The sequence below is a fragment of the Mauremys mutica genome, chromosome 4 (genome assembly GCF_020497125.1).
Source record: "Mauremys mutica isolate MM-2020 ecotype Southern chromosome 4, ASM2049712v1, whole genome shotgun sequence".
In the NCBI taxonomy this organism is placed as follows: Eukaryota; Metazoa; Chordata; order Testudines; family Geoemydidae; genus Mauremys; species Mauremys mutica.
In genome coordinates this window covers 163,161,754-163,184,872 of record NC_059075.1, presented here as the reverse complement: position 1 = coordinate 163,184,872, position 23,119 = coordinate 163,161,754, and the positions used below count along the sequence as shown (strand labels likewise).

Genomic DNA, 23,119 nt, shown 5'->3' with positions numbered 1-23,119 from the left:
GTGGCTGTTTAAGCCAAGTTAACTAACCCCTTTTCCCCCGGTGAAGATACAGCCTTGGCCTTAATGCTATATGGGCACGATTAAGTTATTCAGGGCATGAGCTCTCAGGTTCCTTTTAAGCCCAGTCCTCAGGGAGTTGCTGGATTCCTTTCAGATCAGTCCTGTTAGAAACTGTTCTTGGTGTGTCCCCCAAATGTTTCCTTCTGCAGCCCAGACAAGGGGGCCGAGCCAGTGCCAGAGAACTGATCAAACAGCTACAGCATCTGGCCAACAGTGCCTAAGCTCCGCTACCGTCACGGGGCACAGCGCCTCCTGCTGGTCCCCCTCATTACAGATTCCTGTAACTTCTCTCTGTCGTATGCAGTGTTGTTGTAGCCATGTCGGTCCCTGGGTACTAGAGAGACAAGGTGGGTGAACTCTGTGTAAGCTCAAAAACTTGTCACTCCCTCGCAGAAGTTGGTCCAATAAAAGATTTTACCTCACCCGCCTTGTCCCTCCTCTCTGTCAGCAGATGTCTTCAGTGTCCACGGAAACTGGTGGGACTTACTAATGCTCAGTGCAATCTCTGGGAGGCTAACAGGATCCAGCCACAGCCAGCGAAAAAGACTAAGGAGCAGGAATTGAAGGGTAGGGGGAGCATGGCTGGGTTTTGTCATCGGGTGCGTCAGCAGCACACACGGGGTTAGCTTCCATCTACCTAGCTCCACTAGCAGGGAAGCTGTGGCTGCATGGACTAGCCACTCCAGTGCACACCCTGGGCAGGGTGGTATAGCCGGTGCTGCTCCTGTGGTTGGAGCTAGCTAGATCAACGCTAACGCCAGTATATCTACATACCCTGAGCTGGGGGACAGGCCTCATAACTCCAGCTCCTTAAGGCTTTGCCTTAGGTCAGGAGTCGGCAACCTTGCCGAAGTGGTGCGCCGAGTCTTCATTTATTTATTCACTCTGTCAGGTTTCGTGTGCCAGTCATACATTTTAACATTTTTAGACGGTCTCTTTCTACAAGTCTATAATATATAACTAAACTATTGTTGTATGTAAAGTAAATAAGGTTTTAAAAATGTTTAAGAAGCTTCATTTAAAATTAAATGAAAATGCAGATGGACTGTGCTTTAACTGACCCAGCTTGGGTACTGGAGCAGTGACTCTGGAGCAGCACAGGCTGTTCACAGCGGCCCAGAACCCTGGGTAATGACTCAGGTTTCATTGCTCCGATATGTGAACTAGCTGGATTAAGGCTAGCTCCTGTATGTCTACACACGCTACAGTCACAACCAGCGACTGCAGTGTAGACACGTACCCTCAGTCACCGCCGGACAAGTCTAACTGTATTACCAACAGGCCTGTCCTATCCCCGCGTGCGTCGAGGGGAACAGCAGTCTCTGTTCTTTCCTATGAAGATGCCCCTTCGAGAGATCTCCCATGACTAACACTCCACCTCCTGTTAGCAGTGTTAAAAGCACTCAGTCTCTTAAAGGGGTGAATACAAACATCTGTTCAGAAAGTTTATTTAACTCTAAAAGGCAGCGATAGAAAACCTGCTGTAATCAGTAAGATACCAAATGCTCAGTAATGCCGCTTGTTTAAAAATCAAGTTAACCATAAAAAGGTCTGTGGAGCAATCCAGTGCAAAGGAAACCGCCTGCCCTCCCCGTGCTCTCCAGAGTAGCTGCTGCCAGCTGGCAGTGCCATCCACTGAGCGCCCAGGAGCCTCTTGATCCACTCACACCACCCCCCAACCGCTGTCCTACATGGAGCTGAGCTTGTCCTGCAGCGCCTGGAGGGCCAGCCTCATCTGCTCCTCCGTCCCCTGCAGCATCTTCACCTCGATGGTGTGGAAGACGTACAGCACCATCGAGAGCAGCAGCACCACCGTGGCCAGCAAACTCAGCAGGGAGAAGGAGAACTTGGGGAAGGGCTGCGGGGAGTCCCAGCCCACCAGGGAGCTCAGGCCCATGGCCGCCTGCAGGAGCAGCAGGAGCAGGGCCAGGATGGCCATGCGGCCATTGGAGTAGCGCTGGCGCTCGGCAGTGTGCAGCCCCACCCGCACCTCTGTCCGGGCCTCGTTCACCACGTCCACCAGCTCCGGCTCTGCAAGAGAAAACGGGGGCTTAGCCACCGTGTGGGACGGCTCCTCCCAGCCAGCCAGGCTGCCTCAGATACAGCCCCAGCCTCCCCAGGGGCTCACGGTGTCTTACCCGCCGGAGAGATGCACCGTGCCGATAAGGCAATCAGTGGGACTGCTAAGGCCTTGTCTATGCGGGGGGATTAATTTGCACTGAGTTTTTGCACGCTAACTGGTGCCTGCTGTCAATGCGGTACCCAGCATACGCCGTTTTCTGCTTCAGGATGGAGCTTTGTGCAGAGTAAGTGCGGGGCATTCTGGGCAGGTATCCCACAGTGCTTTGCTTCACTGCTGGGCTCTATGCATTCTGGGTCTTTTTCTCGCCATGCGATGTGAGATTCCTAGCGCCAGCTGGACGGAAAGGATCGGGCTCTGGGATCAAACCCAGCCGTTCCCTTGATTGCTCTCTTGGGGTTTGCTAACGGCCTGCACAGTCCATCTGCTATCGTGGCCTCATTCCTGCAGAGCCTGGAAGAAGGGCCCTGAAGTGGCTGCGGTCAGAGGCCCACCTAATGCCTTGGCAGGCTGACCCAGCTGGCAGAGCTCTCTCAAGATCCCAGTGCTCCAGGCCCCGGGCTGCCCTCTCTGAGCCAGCTGCGCCCCCGTTGGCGAGGTCTGAGCGGCCCAGGCACTCACCGACTGCGCTGCCGCTCGAGCCCTTGGCCTCCTCTCGTGGCTTCACGCACAGTGTAGCGATGACGGCTTCGTGGTCCGAGTAGGGAATGCTCTTGCCGGGGGCGGTGCCCGTGGTGGTCACGAGGCTGTCACACTTCACCACAAAGCGAGACAGTCCCTAGGGGAAGGGAAGATGGTGGGTGATGGAGCACAGTGCTACACAGGCCCGGGGGCCATTCTCCCCACGGCCCCTCCTCAGCCTGTCATGGGCCATGGCCCACTTGATGGAAGTGAAGTCTGCTGTTCCGTGGCCCAGAGGCTGAAGTAGGAGCTGGGAGGCCGAGTGCCCTGCTCTAACCACACAGAAACATCTCGAGATGGGGAGTTTTTACTGGCAATATTTCCCCGCTGTCCAGAGGGCTGACAGAGCTGAGCTCCACCCTCAAGTTACAGACCGAGCAGGGCAGCAATGTCGCCCAAGGCCATACAGTGAGCAAGTGGCAGGAGCTGGGGTTATAACTAAGGCCTTCCTGCGTCCCAGGCCTGCGTTCAGTCCACGGTGCCCACCTGCTCAGATCTGAAAAGCAGGAAGACTCCCACAGTGCAAGGGCTATGGATTTTGGCTAAGGGACTTCAAAACCAGCAAGATCTACTATATAATATGGGAGGCAGTGCTGCCTAGTGGACAGAGCACTGGACTAGGTCTCAGGAGACCAAGGGTCTATTCCCAGCTCTGCCCTTGGCCTGCTCAGTGACCTCAGGCAAATCATCACCCCATGCCTCAGTTTCCCCATCTGCAAAATGGGGCTAATGCTATTGACCTCATTGGTAAAAGCGCTTTGAGGTCTATGGATGAAAAACGCTGTACATAAGACCTTGGTGGTGGTAACAGCGTAACAACACTGTGCTCTACCAACGCAAAGCAGCATTTGAGCCCAACAGCCCCTGACGCTCGGGTACGTAACAGGCACAGACCTGCTCTGGAAAGGCTGCTGCCTCTGGGGCCGAAGCAGCCAGAACAACAGCCTGGAGAACAGAGTGAGTGTGTGGGACGGACCAGACCCAGACAGGCCTCTTCTGCCTCTCCTGTCTGGCTCGCAGTGTTGGGAGGCGGGAGGCAATGCGGCCTGCTGGGCAGTTCCCGGCGCCAGGAGGCAGCCCGGGGCCCTGTTCCCAGCTCTGCCCTGGACGCAGCCTGTGGCCTTGGGCAGGTCACCTCCCGTCTCCGCCCCACGTACCTTGTAGAGAACGTAGTCGATGCGGATTCCCAGCGGGAAGGGCTGCAGCTCCTCCTTGTTGATGAAACAGTTGGCTGGGACCAGGGTGCAGCCATCCTCACAGCCCTGGGAGCCAACACAAGGTCAGTCGGTGCCCCTCCTGACGGACCAGACCCTGCCCTTCTCCCAGAGGGGGTGGGGAGGAGAGCCAGTGGCCCGCTGAGGGGCAGGGGCTCTGGACTCTTACAGGGACTGTAGCCTGGCTGGTGGCTGGGAGACAGCAGGCCAGGGAGGGAGCTTGGGGGCGCTCAGGGTGCAAAGGAGGGTCAGCAGGTGGGAGGGGAGCCCAGCTTCTGGGTTCACCTGCTGCAGGTATTAACTGTCTGTGCCCCCTGCCGCGCCAGCCAGTCCTGCACGCCCGCCCATCTCCCTCGCAGCAGCTCCTCCCTGCCCAGGCCCTACAGGGAAGCCCTTACCTCGAACCTCTCTGTGTCGGCGAAGGAGTCCCGCAGCCCTGTCCAGCCTCGCAGCAGCCGGATCCCCACGTCCCCGGGGTGCATGTTCAAATCCCCACCGAGCAGCACCACGTCTGCTCCCTTCGAGGTGTGCCTGAGGGGACGGGGCAGAGTCACTTGGCGCGGCCAGAGAGCGAGCTAGCCCCCCCGTCACGCCCCCTATGGCACCCCCTGCTGAGAGAGCCAGGGACTGGAGTAGCTGGGGGCTTCTCCCACAGCTGATGCACCCACAGCGTTTTCTACAGCACCCCCTGTGGGGAGTGGCCGGGTCTGGAGTAGTTCCGAGCTCCCCTGCTAATGCCCCTTTGTTCCCTAGATGAGACACCGGGGTACAAACAAGATCCCACTGGCGACGAGCCCGCGGGGGGCATCTCTGTTTTACTCACTGTATGAACTGAGCCAGCTCCCAGGCCTGCACCACTCGATGGGGGAGGTAAGCGTCCTTGTCCCGGCAGTACTCCGCATGGAGCTGGGGGAAGGGAGGACACAGGCAATGAGTCCAGGCGCTCGGGGACAGACACTGGGAGCCTAGCTTTCGTCCGCCCTATCCCAATGCCCGGTGTGCTCCCAGGCTCCATGCAGTCTGGCTTTAGATGTCTCGAGGCAAGGAGACGAGGCAAGAGGCACTGGATGGAGAAGGAGAGATGGCTTTTCGCCTCTAGGGCTGAATCCAGCCCTGCTGGGTAATGACCGGATATTGCTGGTTAGTGCATGGTACGGGCTCCCATCACACCTGGCACTAACGGAGCCCCTCTCGCTGGCAGTCTTGTTTCCAAGATCTGTGCCAGCAGGGGGTGCCCCGAGCATCCGAACTTCTTTCCTGTCCCATGTCAGAACAGCAATGCTGCTGTGTGGGAGGGGTGAATGTTGGGGGGGACGGGGACTGATTGTCTAAGGGGGCTCAGCTGGGGCTAGTGGGGTGAAATTGAGCAAAGGGCAATCAGGAACCCTTTCCTGCTGGTGGAACGGTCTTCCAAGGGAAATAGTGAGAGACCCCATGGCTTGAGACATCTCAAGCTAGACTGCACGGTATTTTTCCAGTGACTCCCAGTCTCTGTCAGATCCTTGGCCCCCACCCCCACCTTCCCTGCAGTGAGACTCACGTGGGTCACATACACGTGGAAGATAATCCCACAGATCTTGATGATGAGGAGCCCCACGGCCTTGCCGCAGAACCAGTCCCCGTGCTGGAGCTGCCGGGACAGGAGAGGAGAGAGAGAAGGCTGGTTACAATCCGAGCGTCGCTGGAAAGGGACCCCCCGCCAGTGCCTTGGCCGTAAGCAGCCCCCGTGGCGGCCGGCCCCCTGCACTCACCATGTAGGGGTAGCCGTTCAGGGAGTACTGGTACAGGAAGGTGTCCAGGATTGGGTATCTGGAGAACACGCAGAGCCCACTGCCAATCACCCCACTATGAAAGAGAAACTACAGTCACCATCTTCAGCCAGAGCAGCGCTGCCTTGTCGCCCTGCCCTTGGGGGCCACTAGGTGGCGTTACTGAGCAAAACTCCCGGAGTGGGGGTCTAGTAGCAGGGGTGAGGTGTCAGGACTCCTGGGTTCTATTCCTGGCTTTGGGAGGGGAGTGGGGCTGGGGTTATATAGCAGTGGACTGGGGGGTCAGCAGTCTCCCAGGCAGATTTTAAAAGGGGTCTTATTAATGAGTTAGGGTAAGCGATCGGCTAGAAAAATGTCGTTGCTATCACATGTGATGCATGTATCTGGTGGGCAGCACCAACGTGGATACAGATGCTGGAAGTGGTGCAGTTTTTCTATATCACGTAAATGTTTAAATGTTGTTGGGCATTGAGGCTGAACAAAACCCCATCAAATCCCCAAAAGGGCCATAACTCGAAGAAACACAGTCTTAAATTTGACCAAAATTGGCAGAAAACGTCTACGTACAATTGATCATACAACTCTGTATGCAAAATAGTGCTGTCTGGGAAATATTTAGCACCAGGTGATATATTTGATGCATGTTCCTGTACTTTTTTTGCTTGTGGTTAAAGCAGTAGTCTGTAGTCACGCGACAGCATGAGCCTGTTTGTACCATGTAATGTGTCCAAATATTTGTCAGTATTCGTGGAACGGACTGACTGGAGAAAAGTTTTTGTCGCTGTTTTATAGTTTATGCATATTGGCTGCCGTCCAATGCTTGCTGCACTTGTTACTGATGTTAATGCAGTGTACACCTCAATGAAATACTTTCTGGGTATGTTCTCCACTCTAGGCCAGGTCTAGACTTATGATGAAGCAACTTCCTGCAAAGCACAGTTGATTAAATGGAGGACTCAAGGGAATTTGACAATGGCTGCCTTGAGATGGGAGACATGTATTGTGCAATGAATGGCATGGGTGATGTGGGCAGTGTGATGCAGGAAAGTGGGTTTGAAGACATCCTTGTGGAAGCCATCATCTATGCTGCATCAATCATCTGCCATGCTCTAAGAGGGACAGCATATAACCCTGGCGTTATAATCCACAAACTTATGAATGAGGCAACGCATCGCTGGAAGTGGATGGCACCTGGCGATCCCATGAACAACGTTCTTCCAGAAGAGGAGACAAGCCCCATCTTGGAGAAAGCTCAAGCACGTGTTGAAGCGTTTGAAGATGTGGAGCCAGCACATGGAGAAAACAGCATGGAAGCACAGAATGCTCTGGCAGAGCACCCAGTCGCTCCACCAGCTCATGGATACACATGTTATCCAAGGAAAAAACTGTTCAGTGACTGTCAGGACCTCAGCTGGTTCTGGGCACCATCACCTAGCAACCTAATGAGCTTGGCTGGGCCCAATAAACCCTCACTAAGTGACTGTGCTCTCTGATTGGACAGAAGGGCCAACAGGTCCCTATTTAAGCCTGGCACACAGAGCAGCACAGCAGACGAGCTTCTTGTTCAGCCCTTGCTTCATCTCATGCCTGTTCCATTCCAGTCCTTGTCCCTGCCTTCCTCTGACTCCTAACTCCTGGCTCTGACCAGTGGCTTGTCTCCTGATCACGCCTCCGGTTCTGCCCTTTGGTTCTGCTTCGACCACCGAGTTGCACCATCTACTCCACAGAGTGTCTGCTCTGGGAGAACTATGTCACGGGATTCTCCCAACTGCTGGAGGATTACGTAGCAACAAAGAGAGATGATAACACGTCCACAGAGCTTGAGACATTGGCAGAGATGATTCCACTTGACTTCCAGTGTGGTCATGTGAATGAGGCAAGATGGGGTTGTGTAAAGGTAACAGAAGACAGACTTGTGGAGGATGAGAAGCCAGATATATATGTCCCAGTTGATAGGGAACACAGTACTGGATTGCCAGACCCTTCAGTGGTGTATGGCATGACATGGCCATCAAGCAATCTCTCAGCAAGGACTGTGGGAAGCATCAGCATCTTTGCCCAAAGGATAAGGCTCTGACCCAGTATTACCTGACTATGCATTTTAAGGCAGCTGTAGCAGCGATGACAAACAAAGGTGTGGAATGCAGCCTTCAGCAGTAGATCGCCTCAAAGAAGCCACCACAAAGTGCATGGCTGCTGCTGTCCAAGATAGTATAAAAGTCGTGACTGAAAGAATGACCCTGAAACAAGCCCAGACAACAGCCAGCCACTTGTGAATGCTGCAACGTCTATTGTGGCCCCACCTGAAACTGCAGAAAGCTTGTGCAAGACCAGAGCGAATGGCACACAAGAAACGAAGCAGTTTGTAACTAGTAGGCTACAAAGGGGGGAGGTAGGCCTCTTTTGATCCCATAAACAGCATAATCGCAAATCATTTGGTAATCACAGTTGAACAAAAGACGACGCAGACAACACAAGCAGTTATTGATGGTCAGATATCCAGCAAGCTGATCGTTATTGTCCAGTCCAGAGATGCTGATAGCCAGAGTCTGATGAAGTATGAGCTGGCACCTGCCCCCCTTTCCCTCTTCAACTTGGGATGGATCTCTGAGAAACACCAAAAGAGCAACGTGCCCTCTTGGCTGGAGAAAAATCTGTCAGTGGTTAAGCCACCTTGTATCACAGGTTGGCTGTACGTTGTGTGACAAGGTACGTCCTTATGATTGTTCTAAACCTGCTGCCTGTTCATTTCATCGGGTAACCCCTGGTTCTTGTGTTCTGTGAACAGGTAATTAACACTTCCCTAGTCACCTTCTCCACACCATTCCTGATTTTATGGACCTCTAGCATGTTCCCCCTCAGGTGTCTTTTCCAAGCTGAACAGTCCCAGTCTTTTTAATCTCTCCTCATATGGAAGCTATTCCATACCTTTAATCATGTTTGTTGCCCTTCTCTGTACCTTTTCCATTTCTAACATATCTTTTTTGAGGGGGGGTGGGGGCAACCAGAACTGCGCACAGTATTCAAGGCGTGGTCAGCTGCTGAACAGTGGCTGTTGTTGGTGACAATTATGCAAATGAAGAATCAATCAAATTTGGTGAGAGAGCCCACAGGCACAATGTCCAAATGCAGTTTGGAACCCCACTGTGCTAGCAGCATTACCAAAGCAACGCCTGACGATGATGCCATATTCAAAGACTAAATCGAACTTGCAAATTCGTGAAGTGGGAGCAGAGATAGTCAGCTGGTCATGAAGTGTACCTTGCCAGTGTGTGTCACGGCATTGAACGAGCAGTGCGAGTAGTGCCTGGCCATTACAATACCGGAACTTGAGGCAGATCCCGAGGAAGCGGATTCACAGGTGTCCTTGCACATTGCTCATGCAAAGCAAACACCCAGAGTAAACAGGCTGCTTGGACTCAGATGCGGAAGCTCCGTGCCAAAGATAACGCTCTTGTTTGTGGGGCAGCTGGTGTTGGCCCAAAGAAGAGCTTCATTCCCACGCACAGAGAGGCTATGGAGCTGGGAATGAACGTGTGTCTGAGGTGGCCAAACAGTCATGCACTCAGTGGTCGTGCCTCTACTTCAGCTATCAGCGGCATGGGAAAAAGAGATGGCTGCAGACAGCAGCAGAGCACCTGAGAAGGAGTTTAGAGCTCTTCTTCTCCCCACGCAGCAGGAGTGTGGAAGTAGGGGAGCTCCAGAATGGCTCTCGCACACCCATTTGGACACCCCACTCCCTAGGCTCAGGGCGCTGTGTCTATGGCATGCATTGCGATTGCGAGTTCTCAATTCCCCACTCGGGTCTTTGGGGCTGAAGCAGGGGCCTGCACTGCTGGTGTCTGTGCTCCTGGCATTCACAAAGCATGTCCCGTCTCAGCTCCCTGGGTCTCAGGGAGGTGGCTGTCGTATGGACCGAGCATGCCCGCTTTCAGCAGCCCTCTCCTCTGCTCTCTGGGCTCTATGCCTGTCACATGCCTAGTCTCAGCCCCCTTACGCTCACAGTGCTGTTTGCCTGTAGCATGGACCAAGTCTACCCATTCTGCTCCCCGTCTCAGCCTTGTGGCCCAAAGGGAATTAGGGGAGGCAACACTCACACTACCCTCCCTCACTCTGAGATGCCTAGAAAATCAGGCACAACAACGGCCCCCCCCAAAAGCCTGAGTTAGGTGGTGAGGCTCCTTCCTCAGTGAACGGGGAGCGACAGGAATTAAGACTGGGCTGCCTGGTGAATCTGTTCCACTTTAACTAAGTATTATGTGGGCCAACAGCTGGGATAGAATCACTTGTTAGTCCGGTGGTGAGGGAACCCCTTGCTGCCTGAGGAGGAGCATGGCGGGGGAAGGGAGTCCATGGGAGCAGCTGCTTATCTGGTCTGCAGGCTATTTGCATTTAAGAGCGAATGAGGGGTGGAGGAAATGGTCAGATTTTGCAAGGCAGGGAGCTGACAGAATTTGCAAGGCAGGCAGCTGACACACAGTGTCGGCTCCAAAAATCCACTCTCTCTCCCCCGCTCCCTGTCACACTCCACCCCACCCCCCTCTTTTGAAAAGCATGTTGCAGCCACTTGAACGCTGGGATAGCGGCCCATAATGCACCACTCCCAACAGCGCTGCAAATGCGGCCACACTGCAGCGCTGGTAGCTGTCAGTGTGGCCACACACCAGCGCTTTCCCTACACAGCTGTAACTCCCAGTGCTGCACATCTGCAAGTGTAGCCATGGCCTTAGTCTTCCCTCTTGAACAGGTTCCACTTTAATTACATACAAGTTCCGCAAAGGCTAGTGCTAGACTCACTCTATAGTCTACTGGTTTCGACACTTGCCTGGAATGTGGGAGAACCCGGTTCACATCCTCCCTCTGCCTGTTAAGAAGAGACTGGAACAGGGGTCTCCTTCCCTCCCAGATGACTGGGCCTCATTCATAAGTTTGTGGATTCTAACACTAGCGTTATATGCTGTCCCTCTTGCAGCATAGATGATAGCTTCCACAAGATTTCAGATGGATAATACATTTTAAAAATGCTTAAAATCACACTCCTGTGCAACTGTGAAATTTTAAATCAATCAAAATTGAAAAATATGCTTCACAATAAATATCAACACTACTGGTCGAAAGGATAAACCAATCAACATTGCATTCTGGCAAATCTAAGTATCCCTTAAGCATTCTCTTCTGGCAGAGGGAGATGGGACAGTTAGTACAGACATGGGATGGCTTTAAGGCTATTCTATCAACTCTATAAATGTTATGGGAGAGTCTCCCAGGGAAAGAGGGATTCACTCATGCAAATCCCCAGGCAGGTAAACAGATCTGGAAAAGGCTCAGAACCCCACCGCCCTCAGCCTGGGAATTGCACAGACTGGTTGAAGGCAGCGACCAAATTGGGAAGGGTAGAAAGTGGCCAGCCTGACATGGGGTCTCTCTCACTCGACCCAAGAGGGGATGTGTCACTATGCCCAAGAGGCCCAGATCCGGTGGGGAAGGTCTAAGAGACTGTTCCCATCAGGGTGTCCATGTGGAAGGCGGGTGACACTCCACAGCAATTGACTAGCCATTTATTCACACATCATGTATGAACCCCTTACAAGCACACCTTTAATATCAAGCCTGTCCCAGGCTGTATCTGAGGGGGCAGGAGACATAAGGGCTGGGCTAGCACTGGAAGGGATGACCCTGCTTGCCTTTTTCCCTGACAAAGTCCGCTTGGGTGCTCCTGAGAGCTGCTGTCTCAGCGAGTCGCTATCTGCTGCCTCCATCCCTTTGTGCCTGCCCATTTATGGTCATGCCACAGCTGCCCCCATGGGCAAGCTCCGCCCAGAGAACACCAAGAAACTAGTGTCACTGTCCCAGGCACTGCAAAGACAGCTGGAGAGCGTCACTATTCCCTGCTGGGATCTCAGGGGAGCCACAAAGGGCCTGTGACAATCTCCGGAGAGAGCTTGCGACATCCAGCCAATACACTGTCTTCGGGTGATGGGGGTGGGGACAATGTTCACCAGTCACAACTCCAAGGCTCTGTGTCAGAGGGGCAAAGGCTGCTCACCTGCCGTGGTCCCTGGGGCGAGGACACTGCACGTAGCAGCCTGCCAGGGTTCAGTGCTGGCCTAACAGCAGCAAACTTTGTTATGATTAAGAGGCAGCACTTTCTGCTGAGGAAAAGAAAGGGTGTCTCCCATTTCCAGAGAACCTTTCCTCCCAGCATGCTTCACGGACCACTGCATTCACGGGTCACTGAAATGCAGCCATCTTTGGGGTGGAACGTGGCAGCTGTTTAACAGTGCACCCCATCAGGTTCATGCAGCACCTGACATCTTACAGTGAGCTGTAGCTCCATAAAGCCAACCTGAACCCAGGCAAACTCCAACTGCTTCCTTCACCCAGAGCTCACACCCCTCGGCATGACGTAGCATTGCCAATCCCAATCCATGAGCTCGGCTTAGCAGCCATGAGATCTTTAAAAATACCTTCCAGATTATTTTTGTCTCCTGGTGTCGTAGCTGCCAGGGCTGTGTTTTCAGACTTTCCTCTGCAACCACGAGAGACAGAAACCTCCCATCTTTTTTTTTAAGCTGAGATTCTCAGAGAATCACACGGGTTAAGGAGCTGGGACTTCAGAAAAACCATCAACGACCGCAAAGCTTCTGATAAGATCCCGCGAGTTTGCAAAATTGAGGGCTGCCAGGGCCCCTCTGATAAGCAGCACCCGGGGACTCCAGCAGCGCCTCTTACCTTTTGAAGTAGTGGGAGTAGGGGTAGCAGGCAGTCAGCTTCTGTTTCAGCTCACAATAGTCCCTCTCGCTCCACACCTGGAGAAGCAGGAGAGAGGCTGAGAACGGCAGGAACTCGAGTCACGGAAGAGAAGCCAGCCCAGCCCCACCTGCTTCCATGGCCCTCGCCCTCTCCCTCCTTCACCCCCACTCCAACTCCCAGCCCGCATCACTTCCCACACCCTGACCTCCCTGAGCCCTCACCTCCTGTAAGAGTGCCAGGTCGAACCCCTCCTGGCCAAGCGTGTCGCCAATCAGCCCAATGCGCTCCTGCCGCAGCTTGCTCAAGTAGCGAATCGCCCTGCGGGGAAGAAAGGAGAGGTTGTGACGGGCATCCTTGACAGAGGATCACCTCCTCCTCCAACTAGCGCGGCTCAGGCCCCTAGTGCCTTGAGCAGTGACAGGGAAAGGCATCTAGGGAGGGGTGCCCAGTGCTGGGAGACCCCTGAATGGCAACGATCGCCCTCCAAACACGCAGCCGTCTAGAGCCCCAGCCCTGGCCTGAAGGAAGTTTCCTTCAGCCTCTTGCACGCTCACCTCAGCTTCAAAGCAAGAGAGACTCCTCCAGGGCCAGCCTGCGGGGACAGAGGGGCAAGCAGGGTGGTTGCCCTGGGCACCAATTTCCGGCCTACAGGAGGACGCCAAATCTGAGGTTTGGGAGAAGGAGGAGCGCAAGGAGAACCAGGAGCAGCCAGGTTTAAAATCAGACCAGACACAGGACTGAGAGAGAGGAGGGGTGGAGGGGATTTGAATTCAATAGAGCTTCATGGCCCTGGTCAGGTCTAATGCCTACGACTCCACGAAGCCATACGCAAGATGAGAGCCCTTGCGGGAGGCCGTGTTTGCAGGCCTGGCCTGACTCCTGCATGGGTCCCGTAAGGTGCTTTGCATGCATGCTTGGGAATCGGGGGCAGCGTGTACCCAACACACACTAGTGGAGCCAGTTTCCTTGCCCAACCCCAAACCCGCAATGCGCACAGTCTGCCGGCAGGCAAGTGCTGCTGGTGCATGAGACAGGAACAAAAGACCGGCTGTGCCCAGGGAAGGGCTGTCAGGCTGGGCTGAGGAGGCTGGCACAGAGCCAACAGCCGTGCTGAGGTTCCCTGTATGGGGGAAGAGTGGGGCTTGTTCCAGGAAGGCAGCTCGTTGCAAATGGATGGGGGAGGAGGGACCAAGATGGAGACCCCAGAGCTGAGTAACTCCTGACTGCAGGGTGCAGATCTGCAGCTAAGTTGGGAGCGATGGGTTAACTGAGGCCCTGCTTTGCCTCTGGTGACAGATCCCCCCCTCCCCTCAAGACAGGGGCATCCAGCTTTGTGACACTTCACTCACACATCCCAGTGGCCTGGTTGTGAACAACGGGCACCAGGTCCCATTCCCAGGCACCTCCTCGTGGAGCCGAGTGAGATTGAAAAGATCCAGAGAACGGCAGCTGCGGGGCGTAGAAGTCTGGAGGGGCTGACGTATGATAAACGACAACGCTGCCACTGCCAGCATCTCCCACCCCAGGATCTGCATGCGCTTTACAATGGCAGCCCTGCTGGGAGGCGGAGGGACATATATTAGCGTCCCCACTTTACAGGAATTCAGGCACAGAGAGGCATCAAACTAGCAGCTGGGCTCCTGGCTCGCAAGTCCTCTGCTTTAACCCCTAGATGTGCTGAGAGAGCTCAGAGGGACCCCCTGGCTGCACGTCATCCCTGTGCTAAGGTAGGTCATGCCTCTCCTGGGTGAACCTGCACCCACTGCCCAGGAGAGCCACCCTCCCCCAGTCTGTTTTGAACTCTGCTCGTCCAATGGAAGAGCAATCAAACGGCGACTTACCAGCAATTGAGGTTGAAGACGCGGAGCTGCAGTGGTGGATCCATGTCCATCGCAGCCAGCTGGTGGGTCGCCGAGCCTTCTTGCCGTTCAAGGAGCAAGGGGTGGAAAACGAGGGGAATCCTGCTCTGATGACGAAGCCAGTGAGAAGGGGGTTGGAGGTGGTTTGAATCAGGGTCCCCCCTCGGTCCCGGGCATCTACAGGTTCTCCGTCCCTGGAGCGGAGCTGAGTGAGGAGAGAGGTGTCAGGCTTTGCCAGGTGATAGGGTAACTCAGACGGCTGCAGTGACAGGTTAGCTGGAGCGGACAAGGGAGTGGGGCTACTGCTGGCATTATCTCAACACAAACACCTGTGCTTCTGTATGCATCTCTCGGCTAACTGGCTAACTCCGGGAGGCGGGAGGCGGCAGATGGGAGGCGACAGTAGGAGGGAAAGGTGCAGAGCTTAGAGAGGTTCAGGAATTAAAGGGACATGCACAGGTGAGACCGGGCACATTTACACTCGCTAAACCCGCACGTACACACTGCGTGGCTTCTCTTTTTCAAGGATTTCAACTGAAGCAGGTGAAGAGATGAACCCCCACCCCACCTGTGGCTGCTACCCAGACAGCACAACAGCCGGGCAAGTGCAGGAGAGCCAGGCACTGAAATCGACTACGCTCCTAAGTGAAACTGACTGTCCAGGTTTTTTCCTACCAGGCTGACAGAATCAATCATGAGAAGCTTATTGGATTTTTAAAACTCTTCCTCTTTTAATCTTCTCAGAGGCAATTTGTAACGTAAGGGAGGACTTTGTTTTTCCCCCTGACAATGTCAATTTAATTGTAAATGGGACACATAGGGTACTTCTCCACAGTGATACAAGACCCATGGAAAAGCTGCAGCTGGCCCTGGGCAGATGACTTGGGCTTTTAGGGCTAAAAATTGCAGCATAGGGTACGTCTACACAGCTATTAAATACCAGCTGGCCAGGGTCAGGTGGCTCAGGCTTGCGGGCTTGGGCTGTGGGGCTAAAAACTGCAGTGTAGATGTTTGGGCTTGGACTGGAGCCCAAGCTCTGGGACCCTGCGAGAGAGGGAGGTCAGGGTTACAAGGTCTTTAGGTGCCTAAAGTTGCAGATAGGCGCCAAAGTCAGCTAATGTTAATTTGTGCCTAGTATCTTTCATCTGGGGGACCTGAAAGCGCTGCACAATTCCTCCTCCTTCTCCATCTACACCCCTGTCACCACCAGGCAGGATTAGCACAACCTGTTCTTTCCAAGGTTCCCCTGGCCTAGACGTTCCTGCTGAAAGTTTAGCTAGTGCATCACCCAGCGGCCTGCTTGCTTAGGGGAGCAAGGCGGAAGCAGCTCATGACACCTGTGCTCTGCACACCACTCCGGCACGCAGGTGCCAGTCGGAGCATCGGTTTCAATCTACAAGGCGCTCTGTGGTTTGGAACCTGGCCACAGTCGAGACTATCTCTGCCCCTAAGCCCTACTGCAACTGCAGGCAGTCCCAACACATGAGCTCCCCCAGGCCTAGAACGCTCTCAGATAGATGGTTCTGTGGCACCGAATCCTGCAACCTGCGCCCAAGTTTATTCGCCTTTGGAGCTTATTGCCGGTCTCGTCTTTTCAGACAGCGCTAGCTAAGGAGTTGCCTTCTTTTCCATTCCCAGTTGCTTCCCAGGTAGGGGGCTGGTTAATTGGGGGAGGCTTCAAATTTCTGCCCGTTGAAAGGAAGTGAGACATACCATGGAAATGGGCAAACTATAGATTAGTCAGACAATACACACACGTGTAGGTACAGCACATGTAAGCGCAAACCCTTACCTTAATGCAATGTTGAAATTTGCACACAGGCTATGCAGGGAATGCAAGAGTTAACATGAGCACAGTCACATTCATTCGCTCAACACTGAACATGCTGCATGAATTAAGGGGGAAACATTAAAAGCCTCCGTATCCATCAAAATGACAAGATACGAACAAGGAGATGGAATTAACGTTGTTCTGAGATCCATACACCGTTTCATTTCCTGAACTGCCGGTGTTTAACTTTGCAAGCTCCACTGTGTATTAACACAGGCATTTGCATGTATCTTCTTTAGTTAAAAGAACCAACCCGACACGTGGGACGATGGGGTTGCGTAACTGCGTACTGGTACAATTTCAAGGTTTTAACTCAATTATCTGCAGACACTACACTACCCCTCACAGCATTATACAACTGTGCAGCACACAGAACCCCACTACTTCAACCACAGTAAATACTGTTACTGTGCATGTGCAAGGCGAACCTTTCAACTACTTGTAAACTCTCAAGGCGATATTCCTCCTTTAAAAGGAACCACAGCTTTAAGAGTCTAAAGCGGTGTTATAAAACAGGACCTAAACTATTGCAACAAGGGTGTTGCTTTGCCGTGTGAAACAGCTTCTCTGTTCCTCCCCTGAGGTGGCTGCATTTCAGTGTCGGTTTGTGAAGCGCCTTGTCTCTCTTTCTACCCACTCACCGCCCCAGAGCATTTTCAGAGCATTCTAAAAAAAAGAATCCTTTGGGCTGGAACTTTCTTAGCACTTGGCCTAAAGGTGATTATTTTCAAAGAAAGTTTGAAGACCATGTGATCTTCAGTAGGTTCACATGCAAACATGCAACAAATCTATGGCCATTCGGAACATCACGGTAAGGGACGGTCTTCTTTAATGGTGTACCCACATTCAGCGGACACAATGTTCAACATGACATTACCTGTCCATACTGACTGCAAAGTCATGAGTAACACGGTGGTAGGTAACACAATGTAGTTTTCTAGTGTAGACAAGGCCCTAGATGGACATAACTTCCCCTTACCAACAGGACAGGCCCTCACCACTGCAGATAGGAGATTCTCCATTAGCTATAGGCAGTGGAGGGTTGATGACACAGAAGTGATTAGTTCTGACTCCAGCCAGCAGCAAGCAGTGATTGCCCCTACCAGTTTGTTACCATAAGAACATAAGAACGGCCATGCTGGGTCAGACCAAAGGTCCATCTAGCCCAGTATCCTGTCCCCCAGCAGTGGCCAATGCCAGGTGCCCCAGAGGGAATGAACAGAACAGAAAATCATCAAGTGACCCATCCCCTGTCATCCACTCCCAGCCTCTGGCAAACAGCGGCTAGGGACACCATCCCTGCCCATCCTGGCTAACAGCCATTGATGGACCTATCCACCATTAATTTATCTAGGTTTGGTTTTTTTTGGCCTTCACAACATCCTCGGGCAAGGAGTTCCACAGGTTGACTGTGCGTTGTGTGAAGAAATGCTTCCTTTTTTTAATTTTATTGTATCTTAGAGCCAGTTGAGTTATCCCTTATGGATACCACTCACTATGAATATAGTCCCAGTTTTGGTCAGTGAATCATTTAACTAACCCAACTCTCTTTTCTTGGACTGCGTTTATGAATCATAAGTATTCATGCTTTGCAAGACACCATTTGTGTTCTGCGATTGGCCATCTAAGTCACAATACATCCTGATTAGATCACAAACATTTTCAATAAGAGAATGCCACCCCGTCCAGCATGGATTTTTGGGTAATTCATTCTTTGTGCTAACACGAGCAAAACACTTGAATTAATACCCAGTGGTCTTCTGACACTCAAATGATGAATTATAATACAGTGGAACCACAGAGTTACGAACACTTCGGAAATGGAGATTGGTCGTAACTCTGAAATGTCTGTAACTCTGAAAAAAACGTGCTGGTTGTTCTTTCAAAAGTTTACAACTGATCATTGACTTATACAGCTTTCAAATTTTACTATGCAGAAGAAAAATGCTACTTTCCTTTTTTTAATGTAGTTTACATTTAACACAGTACTGTATTGCATTTGCCTTTTGTGTGTGTGTGGTTTCTGCAGCTGCCTGACTGTATACTTCCGGTTCCAAATGAGATGTGTGGTTCACTGGTCAGTACATAACTCTGGTGTTCGTAACTCTGAGATCCTGCTATAATCATTATATATATGATCATTAGTCAAAATCAAGGTCTCAATGTGCTGGGTGTTGTACATACCCCAAATAAGAGAGAGTTTACAATCCAAATACCTACACAGCTTACAATCTAAATTCACAAAGGCAGGAGAAAGGAAGTATCATTATTTCCATTTTACAGAGGCCAACTGAGGCACAGAAAGAATAGCTGACTTGCCCAAGGTTACACAGGAAGCGAACTCTAACCTCCTGAATTCCAGTCTGTTGACGTAACCATCCTTTCTCCACACGACTCATGCACTGCACTGAATTAAAATGGGGGCTTTTATTAAAAAGCAAAGATGTGTCTGTGTTCCTATCTGATCGACCATACTATATATTATAAACAACATGAACATATTAAAACAAGACAGAGGGAGATGCCGTGGTTACTGCCCAGCTATAACACATGGTGTCATGCATAGTCATACACAGGATATGAAACCCGGCTAAAAATTACTTTTTTTTCCAAAGTCACGTGAACGCAGATAACTATGTGAGCTAGGGAAGTTCAGAGCCACTGTGTAAACACTCAGAATGGAGCGAGCTGGAATTATATGTCTCATCTGTGTAGTAGTTGGTGTCTGTTTAATGAAGAGTTGAAACAATTACACGTGACATACTTCCATAAGGACGTACAGTAGGTAAAAGGGCTTTGCAGAGATTTATTAAGAATCCACCCCCGTGCGGGGAGCAGGGCTGCTTTAAAGCTGCCACGACATGTTCTGTGGAAATATGCAACTGCCAAAAGTCAGCAGGAGAGGAAGAGTATAAATGTCCCAGGCCCGGTCTGCACAGAGGTTGGGTACCAGCGTAAGGGCGAGGGGTGTGCTTTCGTGTTTAAAACCAAAAGAGTTAAATCAGTCCAAACCCTGGCATGCTTGTGGAGGTATAAAGGCAGCTTATACTGGGAAAGCTTATTCCCCGTATGCATGGGAGCGCTTACAAAAAGGATATTTATATGCTGCTATAGCTGCATCCATGTTAAGGCGCAGTATCACTTCAACTCTAGCACTTTGACCTGGCAGCGCTAACTCACACCGAAACTTCGCTCTTGTTCGCCCCTCACGGAACCTGAGTCCCTGACTCCTGGTCTAGCACGTGCAGAACCACCAAGGTGCCCGCACTCTGGCACCCTTTGCAATAGCGCTCGGGGTCATTAATATGCACGTCTCCTGGGGAACGGACGGGTAACTCAACCTGCTGCGCACCCCCTCCCCCCTCCCGAGCCTAATAGGGGCGCATGCAAACTGGGCCCCATAGCCGGCCCCTGAGGGTTTTCAGAAGTGGGAGGGGGAGGCGTCACCCCCGCGCAATAATTAAATCTTTCAGAAGCAGGGACAAACCGCCTGGCGCTTTGCAGCGATTTGCCATTTGCAAGCGCTAGAGACGCGAAGCGATTAATAAACTCGCTGCATGGGAGGGATCGGGGCGCTGGGGTGGGGGAAGGGAGTAGAGCCCCTCCCCACCCCCGGCAGGAGAGAGACGCACTCAGGGTAGCGCTTGGAAGCCAGCGGACAAAGGAAGCGCCCGCGTCTCCCTGCAGCTGGGCCCGTGGCTGGGCCCCGGCGGGAGCCTGGCACTGCTGCCAAGCGGGTGCCCGCAGCCCCGCCCCGCCCCCGCCGCGGACACATGGGTGCGCCAGTCCCTCCCCCCCGGGTCGGTGCTGGGGGGAGTCTCACCTGCTGCGGGCACGCGCCAGCTTCCCGGGCGGCTGAGCCAGCGGCGAGGCGGGGCGCGCGGGGCATGCTGGAGCTTAGAGTCTTTCCCAGCGGCGGCCGCCTGTTGCTGGGAGGGGCTGTGGGAAACTACTAATCCCTCGGGGGGGCGCGGCCGGCTGGGTGCGGGAACTACGAGTACCAGGGGGCTGTGCGGCTGCAGGGCGCCTGCTGCTCTATCAGCTGGAAGCGAAGCCGGAGGACAAGTAGCAAGGGGGAGGGGTGCATACACATTGTGGGGTGTGCATTGTGGGGTGTGCATGACTCATTCGGGGGGGGTTCCCCCCCAACTAGCGGGCAGGAGTTTCTAGTTTTAAGAGGGGCGGGTGCAGGGGCGTTGAAGGGAGTGTGGGTGTGTTTGCGGTGGAGAGAATGCACAACTCTTGCACTGTAAAACGGGGCCTGGCCTGCCAAGGTGCCTACATTTCTAGGGACATGCCCTCGCCTCCATGGTCCCCCTCCATGCCCAGTTCTAAACAAGCCCCGGGACTCTGGAGAGAAGCATGCAGGCCCACTGAATATCCCTGACACAATAGGTTAGATCAGGAGGCAGGTGGAAATGAAGGGGAAAGATTAGGGTGGAGAAAGAAAGAAAGCACACTGGAGGTGGAGACAGGCAGAGAGGGGTCAGTTCAGGTTTGTTTACACACACAACTTTACACAGAGATTTAGTTCAAGGGCTGCAGACACATTTATTGATTTAAAGCAGGTTATAGCTGTTTAACTTGCACCTGTAAATTTACTGACAAGACAAGGCTCCAATTGTAAGAACGTAATGGCCATCCTAGGTCAGAGACCAATGGTCCATCTAGCCCATTATCCTGTCTCTAACAGTGCCAGATACTTGCGGGAATGACTAGAACAGGGCAATTATCAAGTGATCCATCCCCAGACATCCAGTTCGTGTCCAGCAGTCAGAGGTTTAGAGACCCCCCAGCCCATGGGGTTGCATCCCTAGCCACCTTGGCTAATAGCCATTGATGGACCTATCCTCCAGGAACTTACCTAATTCTGTTCTGTTTTGAGTCCAGTTATTCTTTTGGCCTACAACATTCCCTGGCAACAAGTGCCACAGGTTGACTGTGCATTGGGTGAAGAGGTACTTCCTTTTGTTTTAAACCAGTGTTTGGATGCTGAACTCGGCCAAGGGGAGATTTCACCCACACAGGCTGGTGGAAATACTAGTGGAGGGTCAGAGAAGAGCATGCAAGGGTCTAGGAATGGGCTATTAGGCCATCCCTAGCCAAACACCGGGGACGTTGTTTGCTTACCCCATCCACAGCCCATTTTATACTAGAATGACCCTAGCTCCAAAATTCTGTGCATCTCCATGGGGGAACACGCACACAGCGAATGACCGGCTCTTCCCCACCATTGCCTTAAGGAAAGGGGGGGATGGGGCGCGTACAGGATCCAAGTCTCTAATCCTGCTTCTCCTTCCCCAAGCAGCAGCAGCAGATTGTCATTAAGGGGCGATACCACTCGAAGGGTGGCATACTACATTAAGGAGCTATACCATCGTGTACAGAGCCTAGCACTGTGAGTGCCTAGGCCCCTATGCTAATACAGATAAATGAAAGCAGGGACATAGGCCCAGATCAGCTGAGATTCCCTCCCTCCAGGGTATTTCACATGGGTCTGCTCACTCCCCACCCCCTTTCCTTCTTGTCCACGGAGTCTGTCTGCTCCTCCTATACCATCACTTCTCTCCCCACCCACCCAGTCGCCCCCCTCAATTGCTAGGCCCCCAATAACATTCTCCCCACCCCTCACACAATAGGGTCTGCTCCCCCCAACCCCTTGTTTGATCCCACCAGTAAGTTTCCCACATGACCCCCATTCCAATTTTTCCCCTCCTCCCCCATTTTCCCTCCAGACCTGCCCCTCTCCCCACAATACCAGTTCCCCATTCTTACCTGGGCCTACCAGCTGGAGAATGAAGCAGTCGGTCCCAGAACTCTGCTTGTGCCTGGTGGGCTGCTCCTGAGGAGCGGGGCAGGTGCCATGATGGGGGGATGAGTGCAGTGACCGCAGGGGGTACAGAGGGCTGGCAGCGGTGGGTATGTCTACCTAACAGAATGTTACCATGCCACAGGTTCTACTGCCTTTTTCAAAACCGCCCTGAGATCTGTAGCATTACACACTTCCTGGATTGGCCAATCCCCATCTACTCATCGGCCTGGCATTGGCGTGGAAGTATGCATGGTGATTGTGTGCACTGGATTTATCTACACAGTCTGTTTCACCCGCTCTGCATCCATGGAACCTAAGTAGAAAAGATCTCTCAGTCCAGGGCAATAGTATCTTTTCTGGGGAGGCCTCTCCCCCAGGATTCCAGGGCCAGCAACTTGGTAGCCTGTCTCCAGTAGACTCAGTGCAGATGGGGATGCTCTTAGCTCCACTTAGGGTTCTTAATTTTCAAAGGGGGGTGGGAACGAACAAGCAGACAGACTCTCAGACTTCTGACATTCATGGCCAAAAATGGAAATACTCCCTCTGACATTCAGAATGTGAGTACCAATACATACACTGCTGGCTTGGTTGCGGTCTCCTGAAGCAAATGATGACCCAAGATTTTGTACGAAAAATACTTCTCTGATCAATAGGTCTTGATATTCATCTAAACAGTGATCCGCTTTTTCTCCCCCATCTTACAGTTGGGGAAATCAAGGCAAGGAATTTGTGTTTTGCCTCTTGAAGATGATGGATGGATTGTAGTGGATTAACAACAAAAAAAGCACCCCTTACCCAACAAAACCCCATCGCCAGCAATCCACGAGGTTATAGAAAATAGCAGGGTGATAATGGAGTTAAGAGACTGGATCCACATCTGGGTTCAATCCTGGCTCAGACACAGACTCTCTGTGTGACTTTGAGAAAGGAACTTCATCTCACAACCCCCCCCCCCCCATTTGTAAAATGAGAGCAAAGATAGTCCCTTTGTCTCGTCTGTTTGGACAGTAGGCTCTTTATAAGGCTCTCTTTCTTTGTATACGTACAGCACCTAACGTAA

At 52.6% G+C, this 23,119-nt stretch overlaps 2 protein-coding genes across 7 annotated transcripts in view; both read right to left on the bottom strand.

The window, feature by feature from the left end:
* The window catches only part of LOC123369703 (maestro heat-like repeat-containing protein family member 7), a 422,324-nt gene that overhangs the window by 329,580 nt on the left and 69,625 nt on the right, over positions 1-23,119 (bottom strand). The gene's annotated exons all lie outside the window — the stretch shown is intronic.
* Positions 1,493-22,197, bottom strand: LOC123369705 (sphingomyelin phosphodiesterase 2-like). Of its 2 annotated transcripts, none has more exons than XM_045015631.1 (11): positions 22,023-22,197; positions 14,399-14,621; positions 12,779-12,875; positions 12,537-12,613; positions 5,787-5,880; positions 5,576-5,665; positions 4,859-4,941; positions 4,434-4,566; positions 3,979-4,083; positions 2,762-2,918; positions 1,493-2,091 (listed from the first exon to the last, which is right to left on the bottom strand). In XM_045015631.1, exons 2-11 carry the CDS (start codon positions 14,446-14,448, stop codon positions 1,748-1,750), a joined length of 1,230 nt encoding a protein of 409 aa, XP_044871566.1. In that variant the 5' UTR covers positions 14,449-14,621; positions 22,023-22,197; the 3' UTR covers positions 1,493-1,747. The 2 variants fall into 2 exon arrangements, with proteins under 2 accessions (XP_044871566.1, XP_044871567.1); XM_045015632.1 differs by lacking the exon at positions 22,023-22,197 and adding an exon at positions 20,071-20,167.

Bases quoted from the DNA above. Each gene is read 5' to 3' on its own strand.
- LOC123369705 (XM_045015631.1), bottom strand. From the start codon at position 14,448: ATGGACATGGATCCACCACTGCAGCTCCGCGTCTTCAACCTCAATTGC. The intron at 12,876-14,398 runs GTAAGTCGCCGT...TCTTCCCCGCAG, and splicing joins GTCTTCAACCTCAATTGCTG to GGCGATTCGCTACTTGAGCA. The intron at 4,567-4,858 runs GTGAGTAAAACA...CCGTCCCCTCAG, and splicing joins GAGCTGGCTCAGTTCATACA to GCACACCTCGAAGGGAGCAG.